Source organism: Eulemur rufifrons, chromosome 17 (assembly GCF_041146395.1).
Source record: "Eulemur rufifrons isolate Redbay chromosome 17, OSU_ERuf_1, whole genome shotgun sequence".
Classification (NCBI taxonomy): Eukaryota; Metazoa; Chordata; class Mammalia; order Primates; family Lemuridae; genus Eulemur; species Eulemur rufifrons.
The window spans coordinates 64,608,437-64,624,242 of NC_090999.1; the positions used below are offsets into that span (position 1 = coordinate 64,608,437).

The 15,806-nt window shown below is 34.6% G+C and overlaps 1 protein-coding gene across 3 annotated transcripts in view; it reads right to left on the bottom strand.

Moving 5' to 3' along the window:
• KIAA0825 (KIAA0825 ortholog) overlaps positions 1-15,806 on the bottom strand; it is a 368,374-nt gene that overhangs the window by 249,438 nt on the left and 103,130 nt on the right. For all 3 annotated transcript variants that reach the window (XM_069492483.1, XM_069492481.1, XM_069492482.1), the window contains 6 exons: positions 13,878-13,969; positions 10,573-10,800; positions 8,759-9,024; positions 7,187-7,337; positions 2,740-2,930; positions 215-397 (listed from right to left, as the gene is read on the bottom strand). In XM_069492483.1, coding sequence (XP_069348584.1) covers positions 215-397; positions 2,740-2,930; positions 7,187-7,337; positions 8,759-9,024; positions 10,573-10,800; positions 13,878-13,969 — 1,111 coding nt within the window. The remainder of the gene's footprint in view (positions 1-214; positions 398-2,739; positions 2,931-7,186; positions 7,338-8,758; positions 9,025-10,572; positions 10,801-13,877; positions 13,970-15,806) is intronic.

Below are 15,806 nucleotides of genomic sequence, written 5' to 3' on the forward strand. Positions count from 1 at the left end.
CTGAATGGAATTGACCAATAGAGATATAACACATTTTGGTTAAATTGCTTTGAGAATTAAGAAACCGCTATTGGTTTGTGTTAATTTTATAAAATAGCCCCACTTACAATATTAAAAATGCATATCAAGAAATTTCCACTCAGTATATGAAAATAACTTTGTTAAATCACATTATATTATATATCATGATAGTTAAAATATATTTGATACTTACTTATATAATTCTGTTAATGGTGAAGTCAAAATGACTAATGTTGTAAATAGATTATTACAATGGGTATGAATTTTTAAAATTTTATCATCTGTATATTCATGAGGTTTCAGAAGTTTCTGTACAGATGTACAAACGGACCATAACATGTTCTCAGTGCATATTAAAATTGTTGTGACATCAAGTCTAAAGGAAAGAAAAATAATAAAATCATGTTAAACAAAATAATCCCTTTGCTTGGTATATAGACTTCTATCCATATCTGTTGTACTATGCATATGTAATAACTGAAAGAATTGGTTAGATACCAGATACCATTGGTTTGATTCAGAGATCAAAAACAGATGGAAAGCATCAAAGATACCTTTTGAGTTTCCAGGTGTTAGATGACTCAATACCATTATCCTTAAGGATGGTGAGGTGTATAATAATGTTCTAAGAGTGCTTTTTTTAAAAAAAAAGAAAGTTTATTTTGCATTATCAGGATTCTGTTCAAGAAACTCAAGAGACTGTCCTTGAAATTACACTGGGCAAAAAGAAGCTAGATGAAAAGAAAAATTTGCTATTATCCACATAAATATGATAGGTAGAAATCTGGTAGCAAACAGTTCTCTCAGCCATGTGTACGCTGTCAAAAAAAAAATTTACACAGTTGGTAACATGTTGTCCCTGTAAGTGGAAAATGAGAAGAAATGACAACAGAAGCTCAAATGCAGAAGCCTATAGTTTCAGAAATTTCTAATATTAAATAAAGTTGTGAAAAATATGCTGTATTATTTATCTTATTCATGGACTTATTTCTTTGTTTCCATCTTTCTTGAGTTTTAATAGGGACTCAAAGATCTGTTTTAAGATTATTTTGGTATATGAATAAATTGAACATACCTCAGTTAATTTCCCTTTTTTTTTCTTTTAAACTCAGAATTGAAGAAATAGAAGATGGAAATTTTGAAACCATAAGAAGAAAAATAAGTTTGAGCATCTTCTAAAATGACATTTTGGCCTCAAATTTATTATGCATATACTAAATTTATATATATTAATAATATATAACATACATATAAGTTGTATATATGGTTGGATTATATAATACTTAGAGGCAACTGGAATACTAAAAGCATCAGCAATAACCTTTAGGAAGGTTTTATTGTACTTTGCATACACTTTCTCTAATTGCTAAATAAACAATTACTAGTCCAAGATATATGTAATATGCACACACACATATACATAATCTGATTTCTAAAATAATGATGGTTTAGGAATGACCATTCAAATAAAAATATTTATATATTTTACTTACAAAAACTAGAAGCAATAATTCTAGCATTGTATTTTTATGCAACCACCCAGAAAATAAAACCCAAAAGTCTCTACAGTACAGTTAATTAATTATACTACCTATTTCATGAGCTAACAGTAAATCTGATTTCACAAATATCTCATAATGACTTGCCAGCTCATAGTCAAAAGTGATTTACACTACATAAGGAAAAGAATGAAGGTATTCTTTGCTCTCAAAAGGAATTTTCCATCTATTCTTCAGAGCTCAATCTTTTTTTTTTTTTTTTTTTAAATCTTGGTCTGTAATTCAAAACAGCCTGTGTAAAATACCATATTTATGAAACACTGTAGCAGGACCTAAGCGCCCTTAAAATTGCAGCATGCTTTACAAGAACATGATCAGGAAATGATTCCTCTTGCAAAAAAAAAAAAAAAAAAAAAAAAAAATCCTCTGATGTCTGTAGGTTCCTCCTCAAATATATCTGAAAAAAAATCTTGTATACCTAAAAGACATGTCTTAATCACATTAGATAGGATATTTATTTAACAAAAAGCCTCCTCTTCATATAGACCATTGTTGTCATGTAAGCACATCTGTATAATATCCATTGCCTAGGTAACTCACAGAATTGCACTATAATTCAGTCTTTTATTTAATGCTCAGTAACTTTGCTCCTCATTTTCTGTGATTTCACACTTTGTTGAACTGACTTTTAGTAATACACAGTGAAAAGAAAAGAAAAGAAAAAATGAAGGAAAAAAGGAAAGAATTAATTAGAATATATTAAGGAGAAAAATGATTAGACAAAACAGTTTCCCTAATGAAGATAACCTTCTATATATAGATTTTAAGAAAACAACTACAAGCCCCTGGTTTCACTGACACATTGCTCCAGCATAGCACAGCTGCTTTTTTCTCCATTTCAGGGCCTTAATTTTCTCTCTTTATCTCATTAAGCTTTGTATATATATGTCCTAGATTACAAGACATCTTGAATCGTTTTTTAGAAACAAGTAGGTTCTATATGCAATTTTAAGACGAAAAAAGAGCAAATTTATTTTGATTCAGGTTCCACATTTCCGCTGAAGTACCTCAGGAGAATTGAATATGATTTCCTTTCAGATGTTAGAAACATGTTAAATATACAAGGAGTAATGTCATGAGATTCAGAATAACATTCTGCTTTATACCAACTGATGAAAAAGTTTTCTTGAGGAACAATATTTTTCAGAACTTCAGTTACCTTATCTGTGGAGTTCTCTTGTAACTGGGATGGGCCCGAGCATATCTGGAGGCCAGTAGACCCAAAGATTTCTCCAGCACTTCTGCTAGAATCTCCTGGGCTAACTGAGAGGACAGAATGGTCCAGAGATCGTGATGAAGAGCCCAGCAGAAATAATGCCACATCTGGATTGAGAAGGAGCATCTTTCGCCCTGGCAAAACCATCACACGTTAAACAATAGAATCACATCTTCCTAAATGTCTATTTGCTTCCTATCAACCTAATTAGTTTAGGCTGAAAGGAAATAGCTGGAGAGTTTGACACACTAGATGACCAAGAAAGATTTTTGACAAGATGTAAAACATCCTTATTGACAAAGGAACATATGTTTTATTTCAATTACAAGAGTAGATATTCTAATGCAAAGCCATTTAACCTAGTATATTTTTGATTTACCTACTCCTAGCCTAGGGTTTAATATTTACTTTTAAACAATCAGCTTTGTAGTTGCTGAACAAGTCATACTAACTAGTTTAAGATAGTGGACTGATTCTTCTAAAGTTAAAATCTGTTTTAAATTGTTTTAGTAGATACATTTTTCTATTAACATCATTGAGATAATTTTATAAGTGCTTCAGATTTCACATTATAATGAAATGACAGGAACAAAAATAAACTTGCATACTATATTCTTATGAACATTTTTGAAACCAAGGGAGATTGGTAACTATTGAAGATTATCACATTAGGCTATTTTGCCTATGGTGAAATTTGTTTAATAACAATACTAGCAACAGATACTACAATAGTCTAATTTTACAAGATTTTGTAATGAATAATGAACGTATCATCATTTCTTAGTATTTTTATGGTACTTCATACTTCCAAGGGCCATATTCTCATTCTTTTCTACCCCTTCACAGAGATCTCTCCTGTGTGCCAAGTTTTCCCTGACTGCAGAGGGAGACCTAACACACAATGGCCAAGGCCAAGGGGAACAGGTAGAAAGGAGAAGGTAGCCTCAAGTGATTTACAAGCACTTGAGGTAACATGCAATCCCAGAGGTACGCTGGTAGTGTGACCTCATTGTCTTCAAACTAGATCAAAAGATTATTTGAAATAGGAAGAAGAGAATGCACTCTTCAACCATTATCCTGATTATGCTAATATATCAAAAGTTAAACTAGTAAAATTTCCTATCATATCTCTAAGTAATTCTCTTTGACTTAAAATTTCTGCTTTGCTCACTATTTATATTTCTCAAACAAATGTCAGCTAAAAAAAAATCTGCTGTTCTTTTTGCCAAAAGTTGATAGTTTCTTATGCAGATACTCCTATTAGAATTTTCTTTACATATTACTTTACTGATAGTTCCTTTGATTACTAAAATCTTTTGCAGTTGCTGTAACAATAATAATTTATAGTTATTATATTGACTTTCACATGGAATTTATAAATGAGTAGAATTGTTATTCCTTGGGTAGGAAACTTCGTTACCAAAATGTCAGAGTCAAGTTCAAACTGGAGGGGACTTTGGCTACTGGCTTCTGACTTCCTAATTAGATATGCATCTAAACTGTTTAAGAAAAAGAAATTATAAAATTGATGCTGAAGTAGCAGAATTATAGTCCTTATGGTTTCTTTGTTGTGTGTTCTATGAATGCTTATTAAACTAAGAAAGGAGTTTTAAAGCTTCATTCTCTCATGCTTTCCATGTTGCATGTAAATTAAAGCAAAACTGACCCAAGCTGATGCAGTGAATAGTATGAATGTTTATACAAACTTTCCCCATGGCAATGGCTGGGTGCTAATTATAATGTGATTAACATGATTTCTCATATTTTTCAAAATATGAAAAACCAATTTCCTTAATAGCTACCCTTTATCAATAAATGAGAAAATTTAGGCATACAGATTTCTTTTCTTAAAAGTAAAAGAACCTCATTTTTAAGACTTTTGAAAATATAAACTTCATGTTTACTTGAAAATATTCCAAACTGGTCTTTGCTCTAAAAATTCTTTTAAAAATTCATACAACTTCAATGTATGCAAGGGTTTTCATTAAACTAAATGTGATTCCTTTATTGTTCTGACCTGTTTCCCTATTTGTTGTCATTTCAAAAGTATTCTGCTAGTAAACATCTGTTATTTTTGCAGACCCACTATAATGTAAACAGATGTGAGCTTTTATTTAGATTATATATCAGGAAACAAGCAGCTGGGCTTTATTATAGAAGCCACTCAATATTATCTTTGAACAGACAATTCTTTATTCTTTGACTATTGGAAAACACAAGTTTCTAAAATTGAGCAGATGTCAACTATACTAAAAGCTTAATTTTAAACATGTAATCTGAACACCCACTGTGCCATCTGACCAGCACCTCATCAGAGAGATACAGAACTCTTTGACTCTCAACCTGACAGTTTAGAAAATGGAAATAATGTATCTAGGGCTCACTTGCTATCACAAAATATGAGCAAATATTGCTCCGTATCTTGTAAATTCTTTTACTATTTCTTTACTGTGCTCTGTACATGGCGATCGGTTACCTGGAGATCTCTAGCCTACCCTTCGCCTCTGGTCAGGCAGATACCATCTCCTTCCTCTCAAAACAGGCCTGATAAACATTCTAGTTGTGTTTCACAAATCCGCTGGAATAATGGGGAGAGCAGAAGAAAGGGGTGCAGTAAGTGAGATAAAACCATGTCAGGTACTTCAGTTGTCAAAACAGTTTTAAATATGTGCTATTTTTAGAAGGTTCTTATTTTTGGTAAATAGAAAAGCAGTATCACTTTATTTTTTTAAGCATAAATAACCACTAGTAACTCTGCAATTAAATTGTAACTACTGACCATGTAAGTATATGGAAGCTACAGTACCATGTAATCACAGGGTAACTATCTCGTTATTTCTGTCTTTGAAGCTAAAGCCTTGTCATAAGATCTAAGAGCTGCATGTTACATGGTAATTTGGTGTTTCTTTAAAAAATACTTGGTAACTTCAATAACAGGTTCTCAATGCATCCACTTATTATTTATACTATACAACTATTCTAGCTCCCAATTTGCATAAGAGGAAACATAATACCCCTGTGTTGAACATATAGTGAGACGATACCTGTTCTTCACTGAAAACATCATATAAAATTGCTCATTAGTACACTGACATATTGAAATAGTTTGAAACATGAGATGGATTCATTTTCAACCTCTCTGTTTACCTCAAGGTAAATAAGGAAGCTGAGAGGCTGCCAGGAGAGAGGAAGACCAATACTTTCATTCTTATCTCAGGCTACCAGCTGCACCGTACCACTTTCTTTTTCTCATTCTGCTCACTGCTACCACTACTGTTTGAAGTATGTCAGGTTTGGAAAACCCTATATGAATGCTCTTGCAAAAAGAAAAACTAGCTGGGAAGGGCCTCTAAAGGAGAGATGAAATGGCCTTAGAAAAAGTAGAAAGTCCTTTATGAGAGCTTCTTATTAGCTGCTCCTCTGTGTTGTGGCAACATTTATTATAATATCTCAGGCATAAATGGAACCACAGGAACCTTGAGTGCCAGGAGAGTGACAGGAGTGACTCTATTGAATAGAACTCCACTCTGCTTTTCTCAATACTCTATAGTGATTAAGACCATTAAGAAATGAAAGTCACACAATCTAATCCAGGGGAAAGGGTGAAATCAAAAAGCTAATGAAGCTGGGCTTGGCTGTGGAAATTTTTAAAACCCTGATTATCTTTTATTGAGATGTTATAAATGTTTCACCCTGCCCTGGAATCAACTTCAAGGAATTTCAGATACTGTGGTCTGTGTATAATCAGTGAGGTTTAGGGGAAGGGAAACTAGAAATCTGATGATGAATAATTTTAATTGATACTGGGTATGCTTGCATTGGGAATCATTAGGCTTTAATTCGCTAGAAATTTGGGATTTCAAAACGCAGGCTAAATGAAAATAGGTAAGCTATAAATGATCAGATAGGTCTTCAAGTGTACTCATAAGAACATACAATGAGAAGGAAAAAAATAACTATAAAGAATAAAGCTGCTTAATAAAAAGTATTTATCAAACACAGATGGAAATATATAACAAGAAAAAAATTCAAGGATAACCATCACTTGGTAGCTTTTGGGAAAAAATACAAGGTTGTAGCATTTTGGCATTGCTATGTCTTTGAGTTTTCATAGTATCCCATTATACTCCAATTTATTTAGCACTGCAACACTGCAGCTCAAATTAAGTTATTTTTACTTTTAAGCAGAAGGAGAGTTCTGATGTCTAATTTATTTCAGGTTTTGAAAAACAGTGTTTTTCCTAAGTACGAATTCAATATTTAAAAAATATTATCCTAACAGCCTTCGTGTGTTAGTAATGCCAAGCTCATGTTTCTAATTAGCCAGAAAGCAGGTAGGCAGTAAAACATATTTGTGTAAAAAGGAGGGATAGTAAACTTAACTTCACACCTCATAAAAAGCTTTGTAGTCATCCCAGTGGTGGCTCTCAGCATCCTGTAAAATGCTTGTAGCACAAACTCTGACGCAGTAGTTCGTAACCTGAAACTGTAGAGTGTTGATGAATTCCTGATATCGTTGGACAGGCACCAGGAACATGGGTCTGTTCAGAGAGAATGATCAAAGAGACAGAGATTTAAGGCCTGTGCAGTAGGAGGTAACAATCTCCAGTACTACAAATGGTTTTGATTATTAGATATCAATCATTCATTTCCTCTTAATGCTGAAGTCTACATCCACATTCACTTTCCAAAAAGAAAAAAAAAAAAAAAAAGCTGGTCTTTGTTTCGCAAGTCCTTTGAAAATGTACATCTGCTGTTTTACAAATATGCACTTCAACTTGAGACAAACTGCATTGTCAATACATCATTCAAAAATAAAAGTATTCTTTGTAAGCCTATTATTAGAGATCAGTGCATTATTTAGGCATTAGGTTATCGTTATTATTAGAGAACAACATGCACTTGTCAGAACCAACTTTTACAAAGCTATCACATGTCCCACAAACACACGCTTTTTATTTTTAAAATATTGTAATTTTGTAGATGTCAATTATCTCATAAACTGTTTTAAAATATTCTGTAGAAACAAAATGATTTCTGACACATTTAGTTTATAAATTCAAGTATGAATCACATCATCTGACTACTTGTGAGAATTAAAGAAATATCGTAGTTATATTCTACCTCAGCCAAATTCATCTTACTTTTATCTGTAGCTATTTATATAACACTGCTTTCTTTCATGACTAAGGCATTGCTAAGGCTGAATAAGGAATATAGACTAGATTCTTAGGGTCACACTGGACTGCTAACTTCACGTTTTCCCTTTGCAAGGAGCCAAGCTATGTCTGGAGGGTACAAGGGCAACCAGAAAGACCATGTGGTAATTAATACCTGTGGTCATTTTTATCTCTATACAGAAAACATATTTTCTTTTTAGGCTACAAATATATGACAATTAAGACTGCCTGATGCTTCCTCTTCTAATATTATATTATGGATAGTTTATTACTAAATGGATGTCCTGAAATATGTTTACGTTGGTCATTAGAATACATTAAATGCATTTATTCTCCCTGTCAGCTTCTAACAGCCTGTTGGCTTAGAAACAAAAGAGAAAAGAGACTATTTCACAAATGTGTATATGCGAGACAAAAACAAGTTTATTTTTCCTTTTAAATGCGGTCTGTATAATGTGCCTTATAAAATGGAAGGGTAAATTTAGTCATGTCATAACAACAGGAAGAAAATAGACGCTTCAGATTAGGGTATAGAAAATGCAAGTGTCTTCCGAGGATGTCTTTAGAGACAGTACCTTTGCTACTGTTTATGTACATATCTAGTTTAATAAATCCTATGCTCCACCTTTTTGACATTTCCTAGTCAAGACAAACGAAAATAATTCACCATGTAAATTAAGATTTTCTCTTTCTCAAACCTTATCAAAATCCAACTCCTGTGATACCCAAAGATTACACCTTTCTTTAAGCATGGCCATCACCTTAATCTAAATGACACTCACTTTTTAGTAGTTTCTTTCATCAAATTCTCATACTGCGTGAAATGCTGGAAGACATACACTGCTGTGGAGAGGAGTGTGTGCAAGTTTTTCAGGGGTGCTCTGGAAGGAACCTCCTTGCCTCTCTCTTGCAGTCTCTCCAGGACAGCTGTTGCCACTTTACAAAAGGCTTCCACCAAGTTTGCTCTAATTTCCTGAAAAGAATCATCTCTGCATGCCAGAGCCAGTGGAAGCATTGTGTCAAGTTTTTCCATGATGTCAGAACAAAACTAGGGAGAAATAAATGTGGCACTGAGTTATTTGTACTCTGACAGCACCAAGTAATTTATGTACAGTGGAGCCAAATTCCTAAATAATGAATTTGGCATTAGACATAAATATAATGACGCAGCTTTATAATAATCGATTTCTCAGTTGTAGAAAGTTAAATGTTTTATGTCAAATAAGGAAATACCAAAATGATGCTTCTCTATATATAACCTTCAAACCTGATGCTTACCAGACAGGCATGATGAAAAACTCATGAACCAGCTTTACATGACAATATCTTTATTTATAGTTAATAGAATTCAGAAAATACTTATCCTTGAAATAATGGTTGCATTATTTTTGAATTTATTCTGACTTTCTTTTGCTAAATTTCTATAAAAAGGTTTCTTAGAATTAAACACCACATATAAATGCCAGTTTAAATAATCTAGAAGTATTAGAAATGATCTCGTGGCATCTTCTTATTGGTAAGGTGACAGCAACTTTCAGAAGTAATATGTTTAGTTCTTCACGATTTATCATGTATCTGTTCTTTTGTGATGGCAGAGGGAGGTATGGTAGATGTGAAGGTGAAGGCTGCCTCCACATCAGACGGGTCAACGGAGTTCCCTAGGGAATGTTCTGGAGCCTCAGGGTGACAGTAGCAGAATAAGGAGGTCATCTCCAAGGATTCTCTTTCTAAAACATCCCAACCATAGGTTGCTGAGCTCACATGCCAAGTAACTGTATTTACTTCCTATTTTGTCAGTATGTTCTGTGATTTTCTTTTGTTTGTTTTTTTTTTGTTTTTTTTTGAGACAGAGTCTCACTCTGTTGCCCAGGCTACAGTGCCGTGGCATCAGCCTAGCTTACAGCAACCTCAAACTCCTGGGCTCAAGCGATCCTCCTGCCTCAGCCTCCCAAGTAGCTGGGACTATAGGCATGCGCCACCATGCCAGGCTAATTTTTTATATATATATTTTTAGTTGTCCATATAATTTCTTTCTATTTTTAGTAGAGACAGGGTCTTGCTCTTGCTCAGGCTGGTCTCGAACTCCTGAGCTCAAACGATCCACCCGCCTCAGCCTCCCAGAGTGCTAGGATTACAGGCGTGAGCCACCGCGCCCGGCCTAGTTCTGTGATTTTCAAAACACATATAAAGGTGTAAGACTGATGCTAATGAAATGGGATGTTCATTAAGGTGTAAATAAAGATTTTAAAATTGCTCAAACCATAAAAAGATACTCCCTTCAACCTCCTAAATTTCTCCTAGAGTCATTTAAAGGTAAAACCAAAATAGTTTTCCCAGCTCCCCATTAAGTCGCAGAGGTCCCTTTTGGTTGCCTCAGATTTATGGAGCAGCAAGCTATTATAGCAACAGGTGTAAGTCCTTTTTTGTAGCAATAGCCCAAGGATACCAGAGAAGAAAACTGGTTCTGGGTCACGTATCAAGTATTTTCCAAGTGACTCCACTATTTTATCTGTGGGTTCCTTTTGCAATGCCTTATGTTTTTTAAAAACCCCATCATACCAGTCAGCAGTTTGAAAGGATTTCATTTGATACTTGCCTTTGCAATTTTCTTTGGTTGTTCCTCCTCGGGAAACACATGGCTGTCTTGCCAAACTTGCTGGACATTTACAAGGTTCATAGCATAGCTCACAGCTGAAGACCTTTCATTCTGTTCTTGTTGGAGAACTTTTGTGGAAAAATCTTCAATTGCAATTGTTATGCTACGTGCCATGGGAAGAAACACTTCTTTAAATGCACTTCTCCAGCCAAAATCTAGTAAAGTAGCCTGAAATATAAATTTATATAAAGTCATATTAATCTTAGCAACAAATGTTCCTATTGTTATAGATATAAAATTATTACTTTCATTCAACATTGAATATAGATATTCTTTGATATACTATAAAAGCCATTCTTGCAACCTGAACAATATTACCTAGTGAATAAAGCAATATACAAAAACATGTGCATTCTTTACACACAGTAATATGCTGACATTTCATTTTAATTCATCAGTGGATTTAATAAAAAACTTTTTTCAAAATTTAATCTCTTAAATATAGTTCAATAAAGCCATCTTTACGAGAGCAGAAAGATATACTTACTATTTATCGCATAAAGCAACCTTTAAATTCAATATATTTAATAAAGTCTAAATTAGATTTTTATAGTCTTTTTTATAGTTTATTGTTAACAAGTATTGCAACATAAGACAGCATTTAATATTCAATCTTTTATTTCTTTTTCACTCTCAGAAATCCAGACAAGCCAAAAAATAGCAATAAGAAATAAATTTCTCAGAAAACACACCGTGGTACCTTTCTAGATTTTTACTTGCTTAGGATTTTATTTAGTTTCTCCACTACAAAGTGGTAAGAAGTACTACTTTTGTTCCAAGAATGAAGAATTTAAAAGATCTGCATTGTTCTGTGTGTAGGGGGGAGTAGAATGGGTTGGGGTAGAGGCTGATGTTGTCTTGTTTTCTTTTTTCTTTTGGTCTATGGCTCATATGGCAATATTGTTATGAACGTATATTTCCCCCAAGTTCCCTAACTTTCTCTAAAGTACTAAAGACATCATGGGTAGTAGGCTAGTTAGAAAAATAATGGAGCTGAATTGGATGATTTCTATGGTCCCTTTCAGTCTAAAATGACTGAGATTATGGATAAGCCTGATTTGCTTGGATGGACACCTCATTCAGCATTAATTTACTGCTTTTTATATATACCCGTACAAAGTAATAAAGGTGATTCATTTTCTAAAGCTAAAATTCTATGATTCCAAGATTCTATAATCAGAAAAAGTGGCTGCTATGCTCATTACACTCATAATTAAGTTGCAACTGAACTTTCCTTTCAAAGTTTATTTGGACCTTTAGCATCATAGGGCCTGAAACACATCTCTCTTAAATTTGCATAAAATTAATCAATAATTGAATCTACTCAGCTCATATAATCTTCTTTCTTATAAATGAAACTTTAGAAGTGGCATAGTTATAGCCCTGTGCTGTAATAGTAATTCCTTGGGACATATTGATGATAGAAATGGAAAAGGGACTCTACCCCCATGAAAATTAAAACAAAAACAAAATCCTGATTTTTGTCCTGCCTATCAAGGCATGTCTATTCATTAAAATCATTCATTTATTTATTCATCAAGAAAATATGTTCTGGTAAAAACTGCCATTAATTGCCATGGCTGTAGTGAAAACAAAATTTTGTGTGTGCAGTGACAGTTACCCTTTCCCATGATAATTTATATGTAATTATAATACATTGGCCTATCTGAGTTCTCTTTTCAAAATATTGGAAAACAAGCACAGAAATAGTTCCTCTTAAAAAGAAAACTGGGCCAGGCGTGGTGACTCATGCTTGTAATCCCAGCACTTTGGGAGGCCAAGGCAGGAGGATCGCTTTAGGCCAGGAGTTTGAGATCAGCCTGAGCAACATAGCAAGATCCCAACTCTACAAAAGAAAATTAGCTGGGTGTGGTGGTACACGCATGTAGTCCTAGCACCTTGGGAGGCTGAGGCAGGAGGATCCCTTGAGCCTGAGAGTTTGAGGTTGCAGTGAGCAATGATCAGGCCACTGCATTCCATCCAGCCTAGGTGACAGAATAAGACCCTGTCTCAAAAAAAAAAAAAAAAAAAAAAAGAAAGAAAATAAAACTGAAAACCTTTACTTACTCAAACCTCCTTCTAAAAGTCTATTATTCTTATGATATATAGTTTGCTTACTTCCCAGCTGATATTTGTCATCATACATATTCCAGTTAGAATAGAGAACATTTACTAGTTAATCCAAGAGAAAAGGGAAACGTGGTTTTCTGTTCTGTGCACAAAGTAATTATCTAATTTCTTAGTACTGATTTTGATTTTTAGTTAAAGCATAATATATAACTTTGAACTTCCTGATTATTTTGCTTGCTTTCTAGGCTAAAATGATGTGTTATTATATTTTTTAAATATTTACCTAGTATATAAGTAAGGATCCATTCAGAAAACAGAAATCATTCAAGGTATTTCAAAAGGAAGAACTTTAACATAGTGAGCTGGTTACTCAGATGATAGAAGATTTGAGGAGTCAAATATGGATAGGCTGTGAAGCAAGACAGATATTAACAGAACAGGAAGCCACAACCAACCCTTGGGCTGGAGGAACAAACAAAGGGGACTGAGTATGGGAGACCAGCTCCCACCAGTTGAAGATAAAGGCAGACCTGCCAGGTGGAACTGGACTCATGCAGGGGGGGCTGTGTGGTGGCACCAGGGCTCATGGGGGACACAAAGGAGTCACAACCTGCTCCCTAAAGCAGAGAGAGCAGAAGAAATACCCTGGATTCTCTGTAACTCCTACACTCCAGTCTTCCATCAATGCCTTCAACTGGCCAAATCTTCCCAGCACCCCGAAAGCAAGGGAGCCTAGAAGACGTAATTCTCCACAATATAGAGCAGAGCAGAAGCATGGTGATGGATCTTGAGAGCAAACAAGCACAGGTTGGGCACACAAAGACATGAGGCCAGTTCAAACTGTCCTTTCCTTTCCCTTTTTAATCTCCATTTCCTCACTTTTCAACAATCAACTCCAGCCTATATTCTCAAAGTGCAGACCCTGAGTCAGGATGAGAACAAAGATCTCTTGACTTCCACCTCCCTGCTCCTCCCATGGAGCAGATTGTACAAGAGAACATGTCCCCACTAAATTGAATTTTCCCAAAAACTTACAAGCCAATTTTCAATCAGAAATTATTTTTTTAGTGGCAAAGGAAAAAACTCTAGGCATTTTGATTCATAATGGACTCACGGACAGATGATGATTATATTATATATGGCTTTTAAAAAACCACGCTTTTTTCCTCACTCACCTCTTTTAATGGTAGCAACTGCTCTGAATAAATACTGGTTTCATTTGCTCTAGGTTTCTCTATTACTCCTCTATTGGATTTCTCCAAAATTCCTAAGAAATAGAAAAGAAACACACATACATTTGCAAGAAAAACATACTGGATGTGATTAATAGATTCAGGTTAAAATTAATTATGTAGAAAAGCTCTATCCACAGTATATACATACACATGCACATACACACATACACAGTCAGCAAGATGTAGGGCGATGTCACCATTACAAGAATGGCAGAATCAAGATATTTAGAGTCCTTTTCCATATACAGCTTGATGAAATCTATATGCTAGATATATTCATATTTAGTGTACATGAATATATAATCTGTAAAATAAAAACCCACTTGTCATTAATCCATTCTCATGATGATAATGTAGAGTAAGTTAGGAGTACAGAGTAAATATTAACTTTCTTGTTCATATAAAAAACAATTCTAGGCGCGGTGGCTCAGGCCTGTAATCCTAGCACTCTGGGAGGCCGAGGCGGGTGGATTGTTTGAGCTCAGGAGTCTGAGACCAGCCTGAGAAAGAGCGAGACCCCATCTCTACTAAAAATAGAAAGAAATTAGCTGGACAACTAAAAATATACAGAAAAAATTAGCCGGGCATGGTGGCATATGCCTGTAGTCCCAGCTACTCGGGAGGCTGAGGTAGGAGGATTGCTTGAGCCCAGGAGTTTGAGGTTGCTGTGAGCTAGGCTGATACCATGGCACTCTAGCCCGGGCAACAGAGACTCTGTCTCTAAAAAAAAAAAACAATTCTAAGGTAATATACTTAAAAACTGGTGGTGTTTCCTAGCACATTAACACTTCCCTTCTTGAAACAAAGAACAAAAATACATAGATAAACATCACTTTGGGAGGCCAAGGCAGGAGGATTGTTTGAGCCCAGTAGTTCGAGACCAGCCTGAGCAATATAGTGAGATCTGTTTCTATAAAAAAAATTCTAAAAATTAAAAATTAGCCAGTATGGTGGTGTGCACCTGTCATGCCAGCTACTTAGGAGGCTGAGGCAGGAGGATCACTTGAGCCCAGGAGTTTGAGGTTGCAGTGAGCTATGATGATGCCACTGCAGTCTAGCCCAGGCAACAGAGCGAGAGCCTGTCTCAAAAACATAAAAAAAGAAAAAGAAAAATTATACTCGTAAGCATATCAATGATTCATTTGAAAAACACAAACATTGGGGCAGATATAAAATCATCCCTAGCTCCTAAAATAAAAATATTTCCTTTATTTTTATTTTTTACAATTAAAAAAACTCTTTTTGATGGGAAAAAAATAGATCTACAAAAATGTAATGAATAACACTCCAAAAAGAAATCTTTCCACATTTCCATTAAGGTTATATTAATGATAGTTTGATTCAATATGAATAATTCAGCAATTACCTTTTTTCCCCTCTCAGACTTGGTATATGATGATGAATTATATCGATAGTCTAATTTTTCTTTTTTTTCTAATTTCCCAAGAATTGTAAGAATTAGTTACTTCTTATGTCCTGGGTAAAGCAAATTTCAAAACCAACGTTCTTGTACAGAAAGTACACTAAAAGCAAATATTCCATTTGGTAGGCAATAGCACCACCCTTTTGGGAAATTTTTATCAGAGTTTATTCTGATGAAAAGTTTTCATCAGTTCTAGTGTTTTGTAATTTTTGGATTTGTGAACATTTCCGATAACTTGATTAAAGTGACAAACACTGCATACGGAAGTACACAATATGACCGTATGGCAGCCATGTGTGCATCACTCACACACACACACACACACACACACACAATTGGGGATTCCCAGGCCCTCTTGTAAAACTCATTCATGACCTCCATGGGCCTATGACTGCAGTTTAAGAATTCTGTTCCATTTATCAAGACACATCACAACATAGAAAAGG